General features: G+C 53.7%; 1 protein-coding gene across 3 annotated transcripts in view; it reads right to left on the bottom strand.

Annotated features, from left to right (window-relative positions):
* Positions 1–24,491, bottom strand: part of LOC128685942 (protein sax-3-like) — a 1,098,442-nt gene that overhangs the window by 270,255 nt on the left and 803,696 nt on the right. For all 3 annotated transcript variants that reach the window (XM_070083369.1, XM_070083370.1, XM_070083368.1), the window contains exon 8: positions 18,158–18,729. In XM_070083369.1, the coding sequence (XP_069939470.1) occupies positions 18,158–18,729 (572 nt within the window). The remainder of the gene's footprint in view (positions 1–18,157; positions 18,730–24,491) is intronic.

Genomic DNA, 24,491 nt, shown 5'->3' on the forward strand with positions numbered 1-24,491 from the left:
CCCAGAGCTTGCAGTTTTGCTAAGAGGCCCTGGTGCCACACCCAGTCGAAAGCATCAGCAATGTTCAGTGCTACCACACAGCTGACCTTGGATTCATCCAGTGACTGGTGCCACTTAGTGGAGAGGTTTAACACAGATCAGCAACAGAGTAACCTTTCCTGAAGCCATATTGACGGTCACAAAGTAGTGAGTGGTAGTCAAAAAACTCTGTCATTTGTCTTGAGATTATTTTCTCAAGGATCTTGCCAGTGATTGATAGCAGTGACACTAGTCTGCAGTTGCTGATTTCTGCTCTGCTCTTCTTTTTGTGAACAAGGACTACATTTGCCTCTTTCCACAGAGAGGGCCATTTACACTGTATTAGGCAGTGCTGAAAGATGCGAGTTAGAGGTGCTGCTAACTGGTCTGCATATCTCAGCAATCTTGGGCTCAATTTGTCTGGGCCCGCAGCCTTTTCTTGGTCATGCGATTTAAGAAGGAAATACACCTCCTCCTGCCTTATTGTCACCACTGACAGTTTTGACAGAGTTCTTGCAGCTAGCCAAGGAGGGTCCCTTGCTGGATCAGGAACTTGCATTTTGGTAGCAAAGTGTTCGGCAAAGAGGTCCTCTTTCTCTTGACTACTAGTAGAGGTGGTGCCATCCTGTAGATTTAGAGGTGGAATGAGTTCATCAGGCAGATAACCTTGTCTGTCCTTGACCAGGGACTACCAGGTTTTGGAGCCTACTCTGCCTGATGCTAGCTTTCTTTTTGTGTCCACCTCCCATTAAGCCATGTCCCACTTTTGAACATCACCCATATGCCTACAGGCTTGCCTGTGCAAGTTCCTGTTATAGGTGGTAGGATGTCTCTTATACCTTCGCCATGCCTTGTACTTAGCAGTAGCAACCTCTCTACAACGTAAGCCTGTAGGCTTACGTTGTAGAGAGGCTTCGTCACATATTGACAGTGAGGAAAGTGATCTTGCTGTAGATTAGGATGTGTCCAGTGAAGGCTTTCACTTGGTTGTCAACATCCCCTTGGAGAAGAGCATTCCAATCGGTGGTGGCGAGCTCAAAGCAAAGGGCCGGCCAATTACCTCTTTCCCATAGCCAGGTTGTGCGTGTGGACTCCTCACCTCGTTCTGTTGGGATCTTAAGTGTTGTAAAAACAGCCTTGTGGTCAGACGATCCAACGTAGCCCAGGGGTTGACAAGTAACTATACCTTCTGCCAGATCACTCACTACTGGGTCAAGAGAGGAGCCAGAGATGTGAGTAGGGAAATCAACAAATTTTCTCATGTCAAATACTGCAAGGTCATTAAAGTCCCTCTGTATAAGGTGTTGGTTGAGGTCGCCAACAATTATACGCTGACAGTTGTGTTGTAGCAGAAGGGAGTCCACATTTTCCATTAGGAAGTTGACGGGGTCTGCATGCTGCCACTGTGGTTTGTACATTGCGCATGCTAGTACAGAGGTACTAGTATAGCTTGAAGAACATCATTTTAAGATGAGTAGGGATGGCGACATCAATGTTCTGGGCATGTACACTTTTAAAGAAGCACACAGCAACACCTCCTCCTTGCCCTTGCCTGTCTCTTCTCATCCATGAGGTGTAGCCAGCAATTCTTGCAAAAATTTCTGGAGTCCTGTCATCCAAAAACATTTCAACAACAGCTATCAGGTCGGGATGTCGAGTGTTCACAAAACTATGTGTGAGCTCTCCAACATTAGTAAAGAAACCTCTAATGTTGGCCGACAGGATGCATAAAGACTGGTCCCTAATGATGTGGTCAGCTTGAGGTGGTGGGTGTGTAGGGCATGTAAGGTGCCTGCCCTTGAGAGAGGTAGGGTACTGAGGCAGCTGCAGGGATGTAGGTCTGTGGTCTTGTATAAGGCACAATACCACCTGCTGGGCTGACATAGGAGTAGCTGAGTGGGTGACGTGTGAGAGTGTTCACCAATTCAGAGATCCTGCTGGTTTATTCCGAGAACAGGTCTCTGAACAGGTGATCCTGTCTTTCAAGTCCCATTTTCTTTCGACACTGGTCCTCCTGACGTGTCTCTCTGTCTCTCTATCTCCCTCAACACATGCACAATCTCTTACCTAATTTATAAGAATAAATTTGTTGTAGTTAATTTAGCCTTAACTGCTGTCCTGCCGTTGTTCTTTGTTTATTTGTTCGGTAATTTGTATAATAGAAGGAATAACAAGAAAACTTTCATGGTAAGGTACAACCAACATATTCTTGGCTGAATTTTTTTTTTTGCCCTTCTTTGAATTGCAAAATGAACTTCTGGCAATTTTAAAAAATGGCTTTAGAAAAGGTCTTGTTCTGATCACTTATTATTTTACTGGTATTATTATTATTATTATTATAATTATTATTATTATTATTATTATTATTATTATTATTATTATTATTATTATTATTATTATTATTATTATTTACAATTTCTTCCAAACATTCCATACATTTCTTATTTTCAACAAATTTTCTTGAAAATAAGAAAAAGTTTTGGAGTGAGATTAACAAGTTAAGAAAGCCTAGAGAACAAATGGATTTGTCAGTTAAAAATAGGAGAGGAGAGTTATTAAATGGAGAGTTAGAGGTATTGGGAAGATGGAGGGAATATTTTGAGGAATTGTTAAATGTTGATGAAGATAGGGAAGCTGTGATTTCGTGTACAGAGCAAGGAGGAATAACATCTTGTAGGAGTGAGGAAGAGCCAGTTGTGAGTGTGGGGGAAGTTCGTGAGGCAGTAGGTAAAATGAAAGGGGGTAAGGCAGCCGGGATTGATGGGATAAAGATAGAAATGTTAAAAGCAGGTGGGGATATAGTTTTGGAGTGGTTGGGGCAATTATTTAATAAATGTATGGAAGAGGGTAAGGTACCTAGGGATTGGCAGAGAGCATGCATAGTTCCTTTGTATAAAGGCAAAGGGGACAAAAGAGAGTGCAAAAATTATAGGGGGATAAGTCTGTTGAGTATACCTGGTAAAGTGTATGGTAGAGTTATTATTGAAAGAATTAAGAGTAAGACGGACAACAGGATAGCAGATGAACAAGGAGGCTTTAGGAAAGGTAGGGGGTGTGTGGACCAGGTGTTTGCAGTGAAACATATAAGTGAACAGTATTTAGATAAGGCTAAAGAGGTTTTTGTGGCATTTATGGATTTGGAAAAGGCGTATGACAGGGTGGATAGGGGGGCAATGTTGCAGATGTTGCAGGTGTATGGTGTAGGAGGTAGGTTACTGAAAGCAGTGAAGAGTTTTTACGAGGATAGTGAGGCTCAAGTTAGAGTATGTAGGAAAGAGGGAAATTATTTCCCAGTAAAAGTAGGCCTTAGACAAGGATGTGTGATGTCACAGTGGTTGTTTAATATATTTATAGATGGGGTTGTAAGAGAAGTAAATGCGAGGGTCTTGGTAAGAGGCGTGGAGTTAAAAGATTAAGAATCACACATAAAGTGGGAGTTGTCACAGTTGCTCTTTGCTGATGACACTGTGCTCTTGGGAGATTCTGAAGAGAAGTTGCAGAGATTGGTGGATGAATTTGGTAGGGTATGCAAAAGAAGAAAATTAAAAGTGAATACAGGAAAGAGTAAGGTTATGAGGATAACTAAAAGATTAGGTGATGAAAGATTGGATATCAGATTGGAAGGAGAGAGTATGGAGGAGGTGAATGTATTCAGATATTTGGGAGTGGACGTGTCAGCAGATTGGTCTATGAAAGATGAGGTGAATCATAGAATTGATGAAGGGAAAAGGGTGAGTGGTGCACTTAGGAGTCTGTGGAGACAAAGAACTTTGTCCTTGGAGGCAAAGAGGGGAATGTATGAGAGTATAGTTTTACCAACGCTCTTATATGGGTGTGAAGCATGGGTGATGAATGTTGCAGTGAGGAGAAGGCTGGAGGCAGTGGAGATGTCATGTCTGAGGGCAATGTGTGGTGTGAATATAATGCAGAGAATTCGTAGTTTGGAAGTTAGGAGGAGGTGCGGGATTACCAAAACTGTTGTCCAGAGGGCTAAGGAATGGTTGTTGAGGTGGTTCGGACATGTAGAGAGAATGGAGAGAAACAGAATGACTTCAAGAGTGTATCAGTCTGTAGTGGAAGGAAGGCGGGGTAGGGGTCGGCCTAGGAAAGGTTGGAGGGAGGGAGTAAAGGAGGTTTTTTTTTGCGAGGGGCTTGGACTTCCAGCAGGCATGCATGAGCGTGTTTGATAGGAGTGAATGGAGACAAATGGTTTTTAATACTTGACGTGCTGTTGGAGTGTGAGCAAAGTAACATTTATGAAGGGGTTCAGGGAAACCGGCAGGCCGGACTTGAGTCCTGGAGATGGGAAGTACAGTGCCTGCACTCTGAAGGAGGGGTGTTAATGTTGCAGTTTAAAAACTGTGGTGTAGGGCACCCTTCTGGCAAGACAGTGATGGAGTGAATGATGGTGAAAGTTTTTCTTTTTCGAGCCACCCTGCCTTGGTGGGAATCGGCCAGTGTGTTAATAAATAAATAAATAAAAAAAACATTGCCACTCTCTTTTATTATTATTATTATTTGTACTAATACGTTCTTCAGAAAGCGTCACTTGCTGTCTTCAGAAAGTCAGCTTTGAGCCCCTAAACCCAAACTTAACGTCAGAGCTCTTCCCAATCTTATCTCAAACGTCAGCGATCACCCTGAACTTCATTTTCCTAGTCAGCGATCACACCTAGCCTCATTTTCCTCGTTAGCGATTACATCCAACCTCATTTTTCTCGTTACCGATCACCCCAAACCTTATTTTCCTTGTCAGCGATCACCCTCAACCTCATTTGCTTCAAACGTCAATTTTCACCCCAACCCTATTTCCCCTCAAACGTCAACGATGACCCTAACCTCATTTCCCCTCACCCGTCAGTGTTCACCCCAACCTCATTTCCCAGCCACCATTTCACAAGTCATTACCTGGCTGAGTGTCCCAGTGTTCGCGGCCTCGTTGCGCAAGTCTCAAGACTCTTGTTTTTTCTTAACAATTCTGTTTACATCATCTTGGTTGCAGGGGACCAAGGTGATGAGGGTTTTCTTTCATTTTTTGTCTCTCGCTTTCCTTTTATTACATCAGTTTTACAGGCCAAGAGCTGTTATCCTACCTCAGCTCATTTCAAAGCCCAGCCCTATCTACCACACTTCCCTGGTATGCCACCCACAACAGTCGGATAAGACCCAGGTACCTACTTACTGCTAGGTGAACCGGGAGCAGCAGCTGTGAGGAAATATGCCCAGCGTTTCTACCCGTGCTGGGGATCGAACCAAGGAGACTCAGTATGCAAGCTGAGTGCGCTACCAATCCAGCTGTAGGAGACCAAGGTGAATTATTATTATTGGTAATACGCTAAACCCTTGCGTGTCATTCAGTAGTGATGAAGACTCGTTACTCCTTTCACCAGTAGTGATGCATCGCCCTCTTGAACCAGCTACAACATACTTGTGTGGGTTATTAATTTCATTGTGATGCGTTAAATCCGCATGAATCAGTCAGAAAAAACAGAGACAGAGACTCGAGCCTCCATTCGGTAATGACCGCCCGGTCTTAGGCCAGTTGCAGAAGAGAAAGGTGGTGATAAGGCTCCTCCTGGATCCCTGGGCTCCAATCTCCTAGACGAGCTGCCGAGAGCTCAATATGCAGATAGAATCTCGCTTTTGGAGATTTTTGTTAGTGGCACTAAAAATTGGGAAAAAGAGGTCTTGATTTCCTGGGCGTCTGGCATAATAGCAGTGATAAACTGGTGATGAGTGAGATACTGCCGATGAACTGTGTGGCAGACAGTGCTAAACACTACAACACTTGGTCCCGTCTTCAGAACACTTGTCTCTCAAGGAGTGTTTCATTAGTACCTGAAGTAACGAAGTCGGCGGCAACAAAACGAAGGAAATTATACTGCTCCGGGGTGTGTGGGGAGAACTGCTCCGGGGTGTGTGGGGAGAACTGCTCCAGGGTGTGTGGGGAGAACTGCTCCGGGGTGTGTGGGGAGAACTGCTCCAGGGTGTGTGGGGAGAACTGCTCCGGGGTGTGTGGGGAGAACTGCTCCGGGTTGTGTGGGGAGAACTGCTCCGGGGTGTGTGGGGAGAACTGCTCCGGGGTGTGTGGGGAGAACTGCTCCGGGGTGTGTGGGGAGAACTGCTCCGGGGTGTGTGGGGAGAACTGCTCCGGGGTGTGTGGGGAGAACTGCTCCGGGGTGAGTGGGGAGAACTGCTCCTGGGTGTGTGGGGAGAACTGCTCCGGGGTGTGTGGGGAGAACTGCTCCTGGGTGTGTGGTTAGAACTGCTCCGGGGTGTGTGGGGAGAACTGCTCCGGGGTGTGTGGGGAGAACTGCTCCGGGGTGTGTGGGGAGAACTGCTCCGGGGTGTGTGGGGAGAACTGCTCCGGGGTGTGTGGGGAGAACTGCTCCGGGGTGTGTGGGGAGAACTGCTCCGGGGTGTGTGGGGAGAACTGCTCCGGGGTGTGTGGGGAGAACTGCTCCGGGGTGTGTGGGGAGAACTGCTCCGGGGTGAGTGGGGAGAACTGCTCCTGGGTGTGTGGGGAGAACTGCTCCGGGGTGTGTGGGGAGAACTGCTCCTGGGTGTGTGGTGAGAACTGCTCCTGGGTGTGTGGGGAGAACTGCTCCGGGGTGCGTGGGGAGAACTGCTCCTGGGTGTGTGGTGAGAACTGCTCCGGGGTGTGTGGGGAGAACTGCTCCGGGGTGTGTGGGGAGAACTGCTCCGGGGTGTGTGGGGAGAACTGCTCCGGGGTGTGTGGGGAGAACTGCTCCGGGGTGTGTGGGGAGAACTGCTCCGGGGTGTGTGGGGAGAACTGCTCCTGGGTGTGTGGGGAGAACTGCTCCGGGGTGTGTGGGGAAAACTGCTCCGGGGTGTGTGGGGAGAACTGCTCCGGGGTGCGTGGGGGGAACTGCTCCTGGGTGTGTGGGGGAGAACTGCTCCGGGATGTGTGGTGAGAACTGCTCCTGGGTGTGTGGGGAGAACTGGTCCCTGGTGCGTGGGGAGAACTGCTCCTGGGTGTGTGGTGAGAACTGCTCCGGGGTGTGTGGTGAGAACTGCTCCGGGGTGCGTGGGGAGAACTGCTCCTGGGTGTGTGGTGAGAACTGCTCCGGGGTGTGTGGTGAGAACTGCTCCGGGGTGTGTGGGGAGAACTGCTCCGGGGTGTGTGGGGAGAACTGCTCCGGGGTGTGTGGTGAGAACTGCTCCGGGTTGTGTGGGGAGAACTGCTCCGGGGTGTGTGGTGAGAACTGCTCCAGGGTGTGTGGGGAGAACTGCTCCGCGGTGCGTGGTGAGAACTGCTCCGGGGTGTGTGGTGAGAACTGCGCCGGGGTGTGTGTGGAGAACTGCTCCGGGGTGTGTGGGGAGAACTGCTCCGGGGTGTGTGGGGAGAACTGCTCCTGGGTGTGTGGGGAGAACTGTTCCGGGGTGTGTGGTGAGAACTGCTTTGGGGTGTGTGGGGAGAACTGCTCCGGGGTGTGTGGTGAGAACTGCTCCAGGGTGTGTGGGGAGAACTGCTCCGGGGTGCGTGGTGAGAACTGCTCCGGGGTGTGTGGTGAGAACTGCTCCGGGGTGTGTGGGGAGAACTGCTCCGGGGTGTGTGGGGAGAACTGCTCCGGGGTGTGTGGGGAGAACTGCTCCGGGGTGTGTGGTGAGAACTGCTCCGGGGTGTGTGGGGAGAACTGCTCCGGGGTGTGTGGGGAGAACTGCTCCGGGGTGTGTGGTGAGAACTGCTCCAGGGTGTGTGGGGAGAACTGCTCCGGGGTGCGTGGTGAGAACTGCTCCGGGGTGTGTGGTGAGAACTACTCCGGGGTGTGTGGGGAGAACTGCTCCGGGGTGTGTGGTGAGAACTGCTCCGGGGTGTGTGGGGAGAACTGCTCCTGGGTGTGTGGGGAGAACTGCTCCGGGGTGTGTGGGGAAAACTGCTCCGGGGTGTGTGGGGAGAACTGCTCCGGGGTGCGTGGGGGGAACTGCTCCTGGGTGTGTGGGGAGAACTGCTCCGGGATGTGTGGTGAGAACTGCTCCTGGGTGTGTGGGGAGAACTGGTCCCTGGTGCGTGGGGAGAACTGCTCCTGGGTGTGTGGTGAGAACTGCTCCGGGGTGTGTGGTGAGAACTGCTCCGGGGTGCGTGGGGAGAACTGCTCCTGGGTGTGTGGTGAGAACTGCTCCGGGGTGTGTGGTGAGAACTGCTCCGGGGTGTGTGGGGAGAACTGCTCCGGGGTGTGTGGGGAGAACTGCTCCGGGGTGTGTGGTGAGAACTGCTCCGGGTTGTGTGGGGAGAACTGCTCCGGGGTGTGTGGTGAGAACTGCTCCAGGGTGTGTGGGGAGAACTGCTCCGCGGTGCGTGGTGAGAACTGCTCCGGGGTGTGTGGTGAGAACTGCTCCGGGGTGTGTGTGGAGAACTGCTCCGGGGTGTGTGGGGAGAACTGCTCCGGGGTGTGTGGGGAGAACTGCTCCTGGGTGTGTGGGGAGAACTGTTCCGGGGTGTGTGGTGAGAACTGCTTTGGGGTGTGTGGGGAGAACTGCTCCGGGGTGTGTGGTGAGAACTGCTCCAGGGTGTGTGGGGAGAACTGCTCCGGGGTGCGTGGTGAGAACTGCTCCGGGGTGTGTGGTGAGAACTGCTCCGGGGTGTGTGGGGAGAACTGCTCCGGGGTGTGTGGGGAGAACTGCTCCGGGGTGTGTGGGGAGAACTGCTCCGGGGTGTGTGGTGAGAACTGCTCCGGGGTGTGTGGGGAGAACTGCTCCGGGGTGTGTGGGGAGAACTGCTCCGGGGTGTGTGGTGAGAACTGCTCCAGGGTGTGTGGGGAGAACTGCTCCGGGGTGCGTGGTGAGAACTGCTCCGGGGTGTGTGGTGAGAACTACTCCGGGGTGTGTGGGGAGAACTGCTCCGGGGTGTGTGGTGAGAACTGCTCCGGGGTGTGTGGTGAGAACTGCTCCGGGGTGCGTGGTGAGAACTGCTCCTGGGTGTGTGGTGAGAACTGCTCCGGGGTGTGTGGGGAGAACTGCTCCGGGGTGCGTGGGGAGAACTGCTCCTGGGTGTGTGGTGAGAACTGCTCCGGGGTGTGTGGTGAGAACTGCTCCGGGGTGTGTGGTGAGAACTGCTCCGGGGTGTTTGGGGAGAACTGCTCCGGGGTGTGTGGGGAGAACTGCTCCGGGGTGTGTGGGGAGAACTGCTCCGGGGTGTGTGGTGAGAAGTGCTCCGGGGTGTGTGGGGAGAACTGCTCCGGGGTGTGTGGGGAGAACTGCTCCGGGGTGTGTGGGGGAGAACTGCTCCGGGGAGCGTGGTGAGAACTGCTCCGGGGTGTGTGGTGAGAACTGCTCCGGGGTGTGTGGGGAGAACTGCTCCGGGGTGTGTGGTGAGAACTGCTCCGGGGTGTTTGGGGAGAACTGCTCCGGTGTGTGTGGGGAGAACTGCTCCGGGGTGTGTGAGGAGAACTGCTCCGGGGTGTGTGGGGAGAACTGCTCCGGGGTGTGTGGTGAGAACTGCTCCGGGGTGTGTGATGAGAACTGCTCCTGGGTGTGTGGGGAGAACTGCTCCGGGGTGTGTGGGGAGAACTGCTCCGGGGTGTGTGGGGAGAACTGCTCCGGGGTGTGTGGGGAGAACTGCTCCGGGGTGTGTGGGGAGAACTGCTCCGGGGTGTGTGGGGAGAACTGCTCCGGGGTGTGTGGGGAGAACTGCTCCGGGGTGTGTGGTGAGAACTGCTCCGGGGTGTGTGGAGAGAACTGCTCCGGGGTGTGTGGGGAGAACTGCTCCGGGATGTGTGGTGAGAACTGCTCCGGGGTGTGTGGGGAGAACTGCTCCGGGGTGTGTGGGGAGAACTGCTCCGGGGTGTGTGGGGAGAACTGCTCCGGGGTGAGTGGGGAGAACTGCTCCGGGGTGTGTGGGGAGAACTGCTCCGGGGTGTGTGGGGAGAACTGCTCCGGGGTGTGTGGGGAGAACTGCTCCGGGGTGAGTGGGGAGAACTGCTCCTGGGTGTGTGGGGAGAACTGCTCCGGGGTGTGTGGGGAGAACTGCTCCTGGGTGTGTGGTTAGAACTGCTCCGGGGTGTGTGGGGAGAACTGCTCCGGGGTGTGTGGGGAGAACTGCTCCGGGGTGTGTGGGGAGAACTGCTCCGGGGTGTGTGGGGAGAACTGCTCCGGGGTGTGTGGGGAGAACTGCTCCGGGGTGTGTGGGGAGAACTGCTCCGGGGTGTGTGGGGAGAACTGCTCCGGGGTGTGTGGGGAGAACTGCTCCGGGGTGTGTGGGGAGAACTGCTCCGGGGTGAGTGGGGAGAACTGCTCCTGGGTGTGTGGGGAGAACTGCTCCGGGGTGTGGGGGAGAACTGCTCCTGGGTGTGTGGTGAGAACTGCTCCTGGGTGTGTGGGGAGAACTGCTCCGGGGTGCGTGGGGACAACTGCTCCTGGGTGTGTGGTGAGAACTGCTCCGGGGTGTGTGGTGAGAACTGCTCCGGGGTGTGTGGGGAGAACTGCTCCGGGGTGTGTGGTGAGAACTGCTCCGGGGTGTGTGGGGAGAACTGCTCCGGGGTGTGTGGTGAGAACTGCTCCGGGGTGCGTGGTGAGAACTGCTCCGGGGTGTGTGGTGAGAACTGCTCCGGGGTGTGTGGTGAGAACTGCTCCGGGGTGTTTGGGGAGAACTGCTCCGGGGTGTGTGGGGAGAACTGCTCCGGGGTGTGTGGGGAGAACTGCTCCGGGGTGTGTGGTGAGAAGTGCTCCGGGGTGTGTGGGGAGAACTGCTCCGGGGTGTGTGGGGAGAACTGCTCCGGGGTGTGTGGGGAGAACTGCTCCGGGGAGCGTGGGGAGAACTGCTCCGGGGTGTGTGGTGAGAACTGCTCCGGGGTGTGTGGGGAGAACTGCTCCGGGGTGTGTGGTGAGAACTGCTCCGGGGTGTTTGGGGAGAACTGCTCCGGTGTGTGTGGGGAGAACTGCTCCGGGGTGTGTGAGGAGAACTGCTCCGGGGTGTGTGGGGAGAACTGCTCCGGGGTGTGTGGTGAGAACTGCTCCGGGGTGTGTGATGAGAACTGCTCCTGGGTGTGTGGGGAGAACTGCTCCGGGGTGTGTGGGGAGAACTGCTCCGGGGTGTGTGGGGAGAACTGCTCCGGGGTGTGTGGGGAGAACTGCTCCGGGGTGTGTGGGGAGAACTGCTCCGGGGTGTGTGGGGAGAACTGCTCCGGGGTGTGTGGGGAGAACTGCTCCGGGGTGTGTGGTGAGAACTGCTCCGGGGTGTGTGGAGAGAACTGCTCCGGGGTGTGTGTGGAGAACTGCTCCGGGATGTGTGGTGAGAACTGCTCCGGGGTGTGTGGGGGAGAACTGCTCCGGGGTGTGTGGGGAGAACTGCTCCGGGGTGTGTGGGGAGAACTGCTCCGGGGTGTGTGGTGAGAACTGCTCCTGGGTGTGTGGGGAGAACAGCTCCGGGGTGTGTGGGGAGAACTGCTCCGGGGTGTGTGGGGAGAACTGCTCCGGGGTGAGTGGGGAGAACTGCTCCTGGGTGTGTGGGGAGAACTGCTCCGGGGTGTGTGGGGAGAACTGCTCCTGGGTGTGTGGTTAGAACTGCTCCGGGGTGTGTGGGGAGAACTGCTCCGGGGTGTGTGGGGAGAACTGCTCCGGGGTGTGTGGGGACAACTGCTCCGGGGTGTGTGGGGAGAACTGCTCCGGGGTGGGTGGGAAGAACTGATCCGGGGGGTGTGGGGAGAACTGCTCCGGGGTGTGTGGGGAGAACTGCTCCGGGGTGTGTGGGGAGAACTGCTCCGGGGTGTGTGGGGAGAACTGCTCCGGGGTGAGTGGGGAGAACTGCTCCTGGGTGTGTGGGGAGAACTGCTCCGGGGTGTGTGGGGAGAACTGCTCCTGGGTGTGTGGTGAGAACTGCTCCTGGGTGTGTGGGGAGAACTGCTCCGGGGTGCGTGGGGAGAACTGCTCCTGGGTGTGTGGTGAGAACTGCTCCGGGGTGTGTGGGGAGAACTGCTCCGGGGTGTGTGGGGAGAACTGCTCCGGGGTGTGTGGGGAGAACTGCTCCGGGGTGTGTGGGGAGAACTGCTCCGGGGTGTGTGGGGAGAACTGCTCCGGGGTGTGTGGGGAGAACTGCTCCTGGGTGTGTGGGGAGAACTGCTCCGGGGTGTGTGGGGAAAACTGCTCCGGGGTGTGTGGGGAGAACTGCTCCGGGGTGCGTGGGGGGAACTGCTCCTGGGTGTGTGGGGAGAACTGCTCCGGGATGTGTGGTGAGAACTGCTCCTGGGTGTGTGGGGAGAACTGGTCCCTGGTGCGTGGGGAGAACTGCTCCTGGGTGTGTGGTGAGAACTGCTCCGGGGTGTGTGGTGAGAACTGCTCCGGGGTGCGTGGGGAGAACTGCTCCTGGGTGTGTGGTGAGAACTGCTCCGGGGTGTGTGGTGAGAACTGCTGCGGGGTGTGTGGGGAGAACTGCTCCGGGGTGTGTGGGGAGAACTGCTCCGGGGTGTGTGGTGAGAACTGCTCCGGGTTGTGTGGGGAGAACTGCTCCGGGGTGTGTGGTGAGAACTGCTCCAGGGTGTGTGGGGAGAACTGCTCCGCGGTGCGTGGTGAGAACTGCTCCGGGGTGTGTGGTGAGAACTGCTCCGGGGTGTGTGTGGAGAACTGCTCCGGGGTGTGTGGGGAGAACTGCTCCGGGGTGTGTGGGGAGAACTGCTCCTGGGTGTGTGGGGAGAACTGTTCCGGGGTGTGTGGTGAGAACTGCTTTGGGGTGTGTGGGGAGAACTGCTCCGGGGTGTGTGGTGAGAACTGCTCCAGGGTGTGTGGGGAGAACTGCTCCGGGGTGCGTGGTGAGAACTGCTCCGGGGTGTGTGGTGAGAACTGCTCCGGGGTGTGTGGGGAGAACTGCTCCGGGGTGTGTGGGGAGAACTGCTCCGGGGTGTGTGGGGAGAACTGCTCCGGGGTGTGTGGTGAGACCTGCTCCGGGGGGTGTGGGGAGAACTGCTCCGGGGTGTGTGGGGAGAACTGCTCCGGGGTGTGTGGTGAGAACTGCTCCAGGGTGTGTGGGGAGAACTGCTCCGGGGTGCGTGGTGAGAACTGCTCCGGGGTGTGTGGTGAGAACTGCTCCGGGGTGTGTGGGGAGAACTGCTCCGGGGTGTGTGGTGAGAACTGCTCCGGGGTGCGTGGTGAGAACTGCTCCGGGGTGTGTGGTGAGAACTGCTCCGGGGTGTGTGGTGAGATCTGCTCCGGGGTGTTTGGGGAGAACTGCTCCGGGGTGTGTGGGGAGAACTGCTCCGGGGTGTGTGGGGAGAACTGCTCCGGGGTGTGTGGTGAGAAGTGCTCCGGGGTGTGTGGTGAGAACTGCTCCGGGGTGTGTGGGGAGAACTGCTCCGGGGTGTGTGGGGAGAACTGCTCCGGGGAGCGTGGTGAGAACTGCTCCGGGGTGTGTGGGGAGAACTGCTCCGGGGTGTGTGGGGAGAACTGCTCCGGGGTGTGTGGTGAGAACTGCTCCGGGGTGTTTGGGGAGAACTGATCCGGTGTGTGTGGGGAGAACTGCTCCGGGGTGTGTGAGGAGAACTGCTCCGGGGTGTGTGGGGAGAACTGCTCCGGGGTGTGTGGTGAGAACTGCTCCGGGGTGTGTGATGAGAACTGCTCCTGGGTGTGTGGGGAGAACTGCTCCGGGGTGTGTGGGGAGAACTGCTCCGGGGTGTGTGGGGAGAACTGCTCCGGGGTGTGTGGGGAGAACTGCTCCGGGGTGTGTGGGGAGAACTGCTCCGGGGTGTGTGGGGAGAACTGCTCCGGGGTGTGTGGGGAGAACTGCTCCGGGGTGTGTGGTGAGAACTGCTCCGGGGTGTGTGGAGAGAACTGCTCCGGGGTGTGTGGGGAGAACTGCTCCGGGTTGTGTGGTGAGAACAGCTCCGCGGTGTGTGGGGAGAACTGCTCCGGGGTGTGTGGGGAGAACTGCTCCGGGGTGTGTGGGGAGAACTGCTCCGGGGTGAGTGGGGAGAACTGCTCCGGGGTGTGTGGGGAGAACTGCTCCGGGGTGTGAGGGGAGAACTGCTCCGGGGTGTGTGGGGAGAACTGCTCCGGGGTGTGTGGTGAGAACTGCTCCGGGGTGTGTGGGGAGAACTGTTCCGGGGTGTGTGGTGAGAACTGCTCCGGGGTTTGTGGTGAGAACTGCTCCGGGGTGTGTGGTGAGAACTGCTCCGGGGTGTGTGGTGAGAACTGCTCTGGGGTGTGTGGTGAGAACTGCTCCGGGGTGTGTGGTGAGAACTGCTCCGGGGTGTGTGGGGAGAACTGCTCCGGGGTGTGTGGGGAGAACTGCTCCGGGGTGTGTGGGGATAACTGCTCCGGGGTGTGTGGGGAGAACTGCTCCGGGGTGTGTGGGGAGAACTGCTCCGGGGTGTGTGGGGAGAACTGCTCCGGGGTGTGTGGTGAGAACTGCTCCGGGGTGTGTGGAGAGAACTGCTCCGGGGTGTGTGGGGAGAACTGCTCCGGGATGTGTGGTGAGAACTGCTCCGGGGTGTGTGGGGAGAACTGCTCCGGGGTGTGTGGGGAGAACTGCTCCGGGGTGTGTGGGGAGAACTGCTCCGGGGTGAGTGGGGAGAACTGCTCCGGGGTGTGTTGGGAGAACTGCTCCGGGGTGTGTGGGGAGAACTGCTCCGGGGTGTGTGGTGAGAACTGCTCCGGGGTGTGTGGGGAGAACTGTTCCGGGGTGTGTGGTGAGAACTGCTCCGGGGTTTGTGGTGAGAACTGCTCCGGGGTGTGTGGTGAGAACTGCTCCGGGGTGTGTGGGGAGAACTGCTCCGGGGTGTGTGGGGAGAACTGCTCTGGGGTGTGTGGGGAGAACTGCTCCGGGGTGTGTGGGGAGAACTGCTCCGGGGTGTGTGGGGAGAACTGCTCCGGGGTGTGTGGGGAGAACTGCTCCGGGGTGTGTGGTGAGAACTGCTCCGGGGTGTGTGGAGAGAACTGCTCCGGGGTGTGTGGGGAGAACTGCTCCGGGATGTGTGGTGAGAACTGCTCCGGGGTGTGTGGGGAGAACTGCTCCGGGGTGTGTGGGGAGAACTGCTCCGGGGTGTGTGGGGAGAACTGCTCCGGGGTGAGTGGGGGAGAACTGCTCCGGGGTGTGTGGGGAGAACTGCTCCGGGGTGTGTGGGGAGAACTGCTCCGGAGTGTGTGGGGAGAACTGCTCCGGGGCGTGTGGTGAGAACTGCTCCGGGGTGTGTGGGGAGAACTGCTCCGGGGTGTGTGGGGAGAACTGCTCCGGGGTGTGTGGGGAGAACTGCTCCGGGGTGTGTGGGGAGAACTGCTCCGGGGTGTGTGGGGAGAACTGCTCCGGGGTGTGTGGGGAGAACTGCTCCGGGGTGTGTGGTGAGAACTGCTCCGGGGTGTGTGGAGAGAACTGCTCCGGGGTGTGTGGGGAGAACTGCTCCGGGATGTGTGGTGAGAACTGCTCCGGGGTGTGTGGGGAGAACTGCTCCGGGGTGTGTGGGGAGAACTGCTCCGGGGTGTGTGGGGAGAACTGCTCCGGGGTGAGTGGGGAGAACTGCTCCGGGGTGTGTGGGGAGAACTGCTCCGGGGTGTGTGGGGAGAACTGCTCCGGGGTGTGTGGGGAGAACTGCTCCGGGGTGTGTGGTGAGAACTGCTCCGGGGTGTGTGGGGAGAACTGTTCCGGGGTGTGTGGTGAGAACTGCTCCGGGGTTTGTGGTGAGAACTGCTCCGGGGTGTGTGGTGAGAACTGCTCCGGGGTGTGTGGTGAGAACTGCTCCGGGGTGTGTGGGGAGAACTGCTCCGGGGTGTGTGGTGAGAACTGCTCCGGGGTGTGTGGGGAGAACTGCTCCGGGGTGTGTGGGGAGAACTGCTCCGGGGTGTGTGGGGAGAACTGCTCCGGGGTGTGTGGAGAGAACTGCTCCGGGGTGTGTGGTGAGAACTGCTCCGGGGTGTGTGATGAGAACTGCTCCGGGGTGTGTGGTGAGAACTGCTCCGGGGTGTGTGGTGAGAACTGCTCCGGGGTGTGTGGTGAGAACTGCTCCGTGGTGTTTGGTGAGAACTGCTCCGGGGTGTGTGGTGAGAACTGCTCCGGGGTGTTTGGGGAGAACTGCTCCGGGGTGGGTGGTGAGAATGGCTCCGGGGTGTGTGGGGAGAACTGCTCCGGGGTGTGTGGGGAGAACTGCTCCGGGGTGTGTGGTGAGAACTGCTCCGGGGTGTGTGGGGAGAACTGCTCCGGGGTGTGTGGGGAGAACTGCTCCGGGGTGTGTGGTGAGAACTGCTCCGGGGTGTGTGGGGAGAACTGATCCGGGGTGCGTGGGGAGAACTGCTCCGGGGTGTGTGGGGAGAACTGCTCCGGGGTGTGTGGGGAGAACTGCTCCGGGGTGTGTGGGGAGAACTGCTCCGGGGTGTGTGGGGAGAACTGTTCCGGGGTGTGTGGTGAGAACTGCTCCGGGGTGTGTGGTGAGAACTGCTCCGGGGTGTGTGGTGAGAACTGCTCCGGGGTGTGTGGGGAGAACTGCTCCGGGGTGTGTGGTGAGAACTGCTCCGGGGTGTGTGGTGAGAACTGCTCCGGGGTGTGTGGTGAGAACTGCTCCGGGGTGTGTGGGGAGAACTGCTCCGGGGTGTGTGGTGAGAACTGCTCCGGGGTGTGTGGGGAGAACTGCTCCGGGGTGTGTGGGGAGAACTGCTCCGGGGTGTGTGGGGAGAACTGCTCCGGGGTGTGTGGGGAGAACTGCTCCGGGGTGTGTGGGGAGAACTGCTCCGGGGTGTGTGGTGAGAACTGCTCCGGGGTGTGTGGTGAGAACTGCTCCGGGGTGTGTGGTGAGAACTGCTCCGGGGTGTGTGGTGAGAACTGCTCCGGGGTGTGTGGTGAGAACTGCTCCGAGGTGTTTGGTGAGAACTGCTCCGGGGTGTGTGGTGAGAACTGCTCCGGGGTGTGTGGGGAGAACTGCTCCGGGGTGTGTGGGGAGAACTGCTCCGGGGTGTGTGGGGAGAACTGCTCCGGGGTGTGTGGGGAGAACTGCTCCGGGGTGTGTGGGGAGAACTGCTCCGGGGTGTGTGGTGAGAACTGCTCCGGGGTGTGTGGTGAGAACTGCTCCGGGGTGTGTGGGGAGAACTGCTCCGGGGTGTGTGGTGAGAACTGCTCCGGGGTGTGTGGTGAGAACTGCTCCGAGGTGTTTGGTGAGAACTGCTCCGGGGTGTGTGGTGAGAACTGCTCCGGGGTGTGTGGGGAGAACTGCTCCGGGGTGTGTGGGGCGAACTGCTCCGGGGTGGGTGGGGAGAACTGCTCCGGGGTGTGTGGGGAGAACTGCTCCGGGGTGTGTGCGGAGAACTCCTCCGGGGTGTGTGGTGAGAACTGCTCCGGGGTGTGTGGGGAGAACTGCTCCGGGGTGCGTGGGGAGAACTGCTCCTGGGTGTGTGGGGAGAACTGCTCCTGGGTGTGTGGGGAGAACTGCTCCGGGGTGTGTGGGGAGAACTGCTCCGGGGTGTGTGGAGAGAACTGCTCCGGGGTGTGTGGAGAGAACTGCTCCGGGGTGTGTGGAGAGAACTGCTCCGGGGTGTGTGGAGAGAACTGCTCCGGGGTGCGTGGGGAGAACTGTTCGCTGGTGTTTACTATTAACAATTGCGATGAATGGGTTTGGAAACCGACAAGTTGAAGACTGAGACACTTATGCAACACATTCTACAGGACTGATGGCCTGAACACATCGACTCCAGGCTGAGGGACTGATTACCTCAAACTCCTCTTCCCCTTACACCTTTCTGCTGTGTATTGGACTGACGAAGCCACTGTGTAGCGAAACATTTCCTAAATAAAGATTCCCATATGTTGCATAAGTGTCTCAATCTTCCACTATTAACAGTTCCTGAGCCTTTGCGAGTGTTATATTTTGTAGCGCCATAGTGGCTAAAATATACACAAGGCTTTTACTGTGGAGTTTGAGAGGTGAAGAAAACGAGTAAGTGTCCCTACCTCAGTTGCACACCTTACAACGAGGTAAAATTATTTAGCCTCGAGTTAGATAATGCAAGAGCATCATAACCTTATAACAAGGTGACATGGGTAGTGTTATGATGACCTGCCAGGTGACAAGAGCAGTGTTATGATGAAATGCCAGGTGACATGAAGAGTGTTATACTGACCTGCCAGGTGACATGAAGAATGTTTTACTGACCTGCCAGGTGACGAGTGATATACTGACCTGCCAGGTGACATGAGGAGTGTTATACTGACCTGCCAGGTGACCTTCATGGAGGAGGAAGAGAGGGTGTTGAGGGCGGTGAGGTTGAGTCGTCGGCCGACCAGCGTGGGCGGCAGCTCCACTTTAGTTGTCACCGCCGCCCCTCCCTCGCCGCCCCCGCCGCCTACCAGCACCACCTGCGACCAGGGAGAGGGCGGCGATTCCCCCAGCGAGTTCTCCGCTCTCACCACGAATACCTGTGGGCGGCCGGCCTCCAGATGGGCGGTAAAGCGGGGGGCGGGCAAGCCCCGGGCCACCACCCGCCACTGCCCCCCTCGGGGCTCCCCCGTCGACATGTACGACTCCACGATGTACCCAAGAATGGGCACGTCTCCCCCGGCATGGGGCGGCGCCCACTCCAGCGTGACGGAGGTGTTGGTGAGGCCGCTGACGCGTGGGCGCGTGGGCGGCGGAGGCAAGGCGGAGGGTGACGGCGCTCGGCGGAAGCTGCGGGCGGCTTGAGGGTCGTCGCCCCCCACCACCAGCAGGGAGGCTGACCGCTGCGTCGACCCTGACCTGGACTCTGCCAGACAGGTGTACCGTCCACTGTCAGTCTCATGGAGACCTGGGATACAGAGATTATTATAATTATTTAATTATTACTGTTATAATTATTAAAATTATAAATATTATTTAATAATCATAATTATATTATTAAAATTATAAATATTATTTAATAATCATAATTATATTATTAAAATTATAAATATTATTTAATAATCATAATTATATTATTAAAAATATAAATATTATTTAATAGTCATAATTATATTAATATTAATAAATTATAATTACTTAATCATAATAATAATTACATTGATTAAATTATAAATACTATTCATTATAGTAATAACCATAATTATAATTATTAGTATTATTAGCAACTTATTGATATCACGGCTTATTATTATTGGCAAATATACAAGTTCACATTGAGACCTGGACGACGTTTCGCCTCATGGATCGAAACTGGATGAGGTTCTGGCTCGTGATAGCCCGACGGTCACACCAGGAGTAACAGTGAAGGAAACCAGGCGAGGGGTCCAGAATGTTAGGGTGACAGCACTCACAGAAACTGCTGCTACATGCAAGACTGTCACACAGTTCTAGCAGTAGTGGGGGAGGAGGCACAGTGCCCATCATGTTGGCACTTACGTGGGAGAGGTGCCAGAGTTCTTGCACAGCTCTTTAAAAGAGGATAAAAACGTGCTAAACGAGGCTCATTCGTATCTTCACTGAGCCCCACTTTTTTTTTTTTTGGGGGGGGGGGAGATGCACCACTCAGAATGTGGCAACACTGAGGTTCTAACACTCATCCACCCCAGAAGGCTCGATCCTCTGTCTGCTAATAGCATCCAGGTTTCTGTCCAGTCAGATTGTTGGTGATCGCCTCTAGCACCGTTGTGTGTGTTTGTTAAATGTGGAGGGGGGGGGGGGGAAGGCTGCGGAGTAATGTCAGAGCATGTGGCAACACTGTATAGAGATATATTGAAGTTCTGATATCACCGGCTTTTAAAGGGGAAGGGAAGCAAAGAATGGTCAGCATCTGGCAACACTGGGACAAGATACCTCCACTGTGTTGCTTCCTAGCTGGCAACGGTGGAGGGAATATCCATTTGTACTCGTAATGATAGTGAGAGAGAGAGAGAGAGAGAGAGAGAGAGAGAGAGAGAGAGAGAGAGAGAGAGAGAGAGAGAGAGAGAGAGAGAGAGAGAGAGAGAGAGAGAGAGAGAGAGAGAGAGAGAGAGAGACTCACACACAAGATTTTCTCCCGGTATTACACAGCATTTATCTCTCTCTCTCATTAACTTCATTAACATAAACTATCACCAGGGCGCAGTCACTACACAAACATGCCCACGCAAACGCACATGCGCGCACACAGTTACTGTGCCAAACAACTACTTAATTCTACTACTACTACTACCACAACTAATTACTACTTCCATTACTACATTTTACTAATATTAAAACTACCTATTACAACTAAAACTTACTACTACCAGTAAGCTACTGACAACCGCTACTAAAATTATTCAGCACTAGTAAAACTACTAACTACTACCACTACTACTATCAATAAAACTACTGAATACTACCACTAAAACTTCTGACTATTACTACTACTCCTACTCGCTACTACCAAAACAACTACTGACTATTACCACTGCAACTACTGACTATTACCACTACAACTACTGACTATTACCACTACAACTACTGACTATTACCACTACAACTACTGACTATTACCACTACAACTACTGACTATTACCACTACAACTACTGACTATTACCACTACAACTACTGACTATTACCACTACAACTACTGACTATTACCACTACAACTACTGACTATTACCACTACAACTACTGACTATTACCACTACAACTACTGACTATTACCACTACAGCTACTGACTGTTACCACTACATCTACTATTATCACTTCAACTACTGACTATTACCACGACAACTACGGTCTACGACCACAAACTACTGACTACTACCGCTAGAACTACTTAATACCACCAGTGAAACTACCTGCTACTAGTGCACAAAATACTACTCAGGGCTATCTTCCATTCTGGCTACTCCCTTCTCTTCGTTCTTCTTGCCTCTTTCCCCTTTGTTCGCTTTTCCCCTCGTGTCTCTTTAATCTCTCTCTCCCCTTTACTTCCCAACATTACCATATTTGTGCTGGTGCTGTTATTGCTGCCTTTGATTACATGATCATTTTCCTTCCCTCCTCTCTATCTCTTCTTCCTCCTCTTCTCCTTAATCCTCCTCGCTTTTCCTCCTTTTCTTCGTACTCATCCTAAAACAGCTCATTTTCTTTCTCCGCCACCGCTTCCTCCTTCGCCTCCCTCCTCTTCCTCTTGTCCTTCTGCTCTCCTGTTTACAGTCTTTAAGTTTACGTTATATATCTGTTTAACTTTCTATCAGGTATCCTCGAAGGGAAAGCGTCAAGAGCTTGCATAAATTTTCACCTTCCTCCAAGGTTTTCGCTTATTACTTGAGAACGCTTCACCCGACAGGCTGCAAATTTTGAAGGCTGGTGAGCTGTACCTAGGGAAATGTTCGTGTAACTACTGGCATGTGCAGGCGCCTTCTAGTCAGTTTTATATAAATCATTCCCGAATTTGGTTTCCGTGTGATGAATTGAGAATGCTCTTTCCTGGCCGATTTTAAACTTTCAATAGTGGTGTATTTGTTCCTAGAAAATTGGGCTTGTTACTGAGGTGTTTAGGTGCAAAGTCGCAAGTTTTCTAGGAAGTTGGGCTTGTTATTGAGGTGTCTAGGTGCCAAGTGGCAAGTTTTCCGTAAAATAACTCAAGTAAACTTGTACTAGACAACCTCCATCTTGACTGACGGACACTTCTCATGCACAGGCTAGTAACAATGTGGTCATGATATGTCAATGCAAATTTGCAAATTTTCTAACATAACTAAAAGGCTTAGAATCGATGGATTCAGAGCAAAAACTATAATGCCTCTTCTGATCGGCTTCAGACTCTTAGCAGCGGTAGAGATCATGAGAGTAGGAGACAATGAGATTCGATCCAATGAAGGAGAGGAAAGACCCAACTTAATATTTAAAAATATTTCTTTTAAGAAATTTCAACTTTTTCACTAAAATTAATATATTCTCGGTTAAAAAACATTAAGTATCAGAGGTTGCTCAGCCTTACAAAACATTTGAGATCTGACACTGAAATAAGGTGACATATAATTGTTTATACACAGCTAAAATCCAGTCAGTAATGTGACAGCAGTAAAATTCTGTCTTCGTTTACCAGCTGGGAGAGTCATTAAAAATTGTGATATAATCTCTGACGATGATGGGTTAGCACAGCATGCAAGGCAGTATGCGGCTCAGCGTGCCACAATTAAGTATGCATTGGTAGGAGATAGCCTTGATCAAACTACTACCCTCTAACACGGATCTGTGGGGATCATTTGCATGTGGGGGATGGAACAGTCCATTTGTGGAGGCAGACAAGGAAAATCCTAGGTAGTGTCAGAAATTACAGGTACAGTGTCAGAAATCACAGGTACAGTGTTAGAAATTACATGTACAGTGTCAGAAATCACAGGTACAGTGTTAGAAATTACAGGTACAGTGTCAGAAATCGCAGCGGAGGAGAGAGAGGTACATGATAATATATACCTGGAAGGTACTCGAGGGCTTGGTCCCAAATCTGCGCACTGCCATAACAACATACTGGATTGAGAGATATGGGGGGAAGTGTAAAATAAACCCAGTGAGAAGCAGGGGTGCGGTGGGGACAATAAGGGAACGCTGTATCAACATCCGGGGTCCCAGACTTTTCAACATCTTACCAGAAGATATCAGAAACACTGCTGGAACAAGCGTTGAAGCCTTCAAGAGGAAACTAGACAAGTATCTTCACCAGGTGCCAGATTAACCAGGCTGTGATGGATATGTGGGGCAGCGGGCCTCCAGCAGCAACAGGCTGGTTGACCAGGCAAGCACTAGACGAGCCTGGCCCATGGCCGGGCTCAGAGAGTAGATATACTCTCGAAATTCATCGAAGGTATATCAAAGGCATATCTCAGAAATCGCAGGTACATTGTCAGAAATCACAGGTACATTGTTAGATATCACAGGTAGTGTCAGAAATCACAGGTACAGTGCCAGATGCCACAGGTAGCGTCAGAAATCACAGGTACAGTGTTAGATATCACAGGTAGTGTCAGAAATCACAGGTACAGTGTCAGATGCCACAGGTAGCGTCAGAAATCACAGGTACAGTGTTAGATATCACAGGTAGTGTCAGAAATCACAGGTACAGTGTCAGATGCCACAGGTAGTGTCAGAAATCACAGGTACAGTGTTAGATATCACAGGTAGTGTCAGAAATCACAGGTACAGTGTTAGATATCACAGGTAGTGTCAGAAATCACAGGTACAGTGTTAGGTATCACGGGTAGTGTCAGAAATCACAGGTACAGTGTTAGAAATCACAGGTATATTGTTAGAAATCACAGGTACAGTGTTAGAAATCACAGATACAGTGTTAGAAATCACAGGTACAGTGTTAGAAATCACAGGTACAGTGTTAGAAATTACAGGTACAGTCTCAGAAATCGCAGGTACAGTGTTAGAAATCACAGGTACAGTGTGCGATGTCACCGGTATACCTGGAGGTTATTCCGGGGATCAACGCCCCCGCGGCCCGGTCCATGACCAGGACCCCCGATGGATCAGGGCCTGATCAACCAGGCTGTTACTGTTGGCCGCACGCAGTCCAACGTACGAGCAACAGCCCGGCTGATCCGGCACTGACTTTAGGTTTCTGTCCAGCTCTCTCTTGAAGGCAGCCAGGGGTTTATTGGCAATTCCCCTAATGCTTGATGGGAGGCTGTTGAACAGTCTTGGGCCCCGGACACTTATGGTGTTTTCCCTTAGTGTACCAATGGCGCCCCTACTTTTTGGGGGGGGGCATTTTGCATCGCCTGCCAAGTCTTTTACTTTCGTAGGGAGTGATTTCTGTGTACAGATTTGGGACCATTCCTTCCAGAATTTTCCAAGTGTAGATTATGATATGTCTCCCTCCAGCGTTCCAACGTGTACAAGTTCCCAGTAGTTAAGGTACTTGACAGAACTTATACGTGCAGTAAAGGATCTCTGTACACTCTCTTGATCTGCGATTTCACCTGCTTTGAATGGAGATGTTAATGTACAGCAGTATTCCAGCCTAGAGAGAACAAGTGATTTGAAAAGGACCATCATTGGCTTGGCATCTCTCGTTTTGAACATTCTCATTATCCATCATATCATTTTCTTTGCACGTGCGATCATGGCACTGTTGTGATCCTTGAAAGTGAGATCCTCAGATATTACTACTCCCAGGTCCCTTACATTATTTTTCCGCTCTATTGTATGGCCAGAGTCTGTAGTATACTCTGTTCTAGTTATTATCTCCTCCAGTTTTCCATAACGGAGTAGTTGGAATTTGTCCTCATTGAACATCATATTGTTTACCGTTGCCCACTGGAAAACTTTATTTATATCTTCTTGGAGGTTAACCGCGTCCTCAGCAGATGACAGCCTCATGCAGATCCTAGTATCATCCGCAAAGGATGATACGGTGCTGTGATGTATATCTCCGTCTATGTCTGATATGAGGATGAGGAATAAGATGGGGGCGAGTACTGTGCCTTGTGGAACAGAGCTCTTCACTATGGCAGCCTCCGATTTAACTCTGTTGACCACTACTCTTTGTGTTCGATTTGTTAGGAAGTTGAAGATCCATCTCCCCACTTTCCCAGTTATTCCTTTAGCACGTATTTTATGGGCT

Source organism: Cherax quadricarinatus, chromosome 9, assembly GCF_038502225.1.
Source record: "Cherax quadricarinatus isolate ZL_2023a chromosome 9, ASM3850222v1, whole genome shotgun sequence".
Classification (NCBI taxonomy): Eukaryota; Metazoa; Arthropoda; class Malacostraca; order Decapoda; family Parastacidae; genus Cherax; species Cherax quadricarinatus.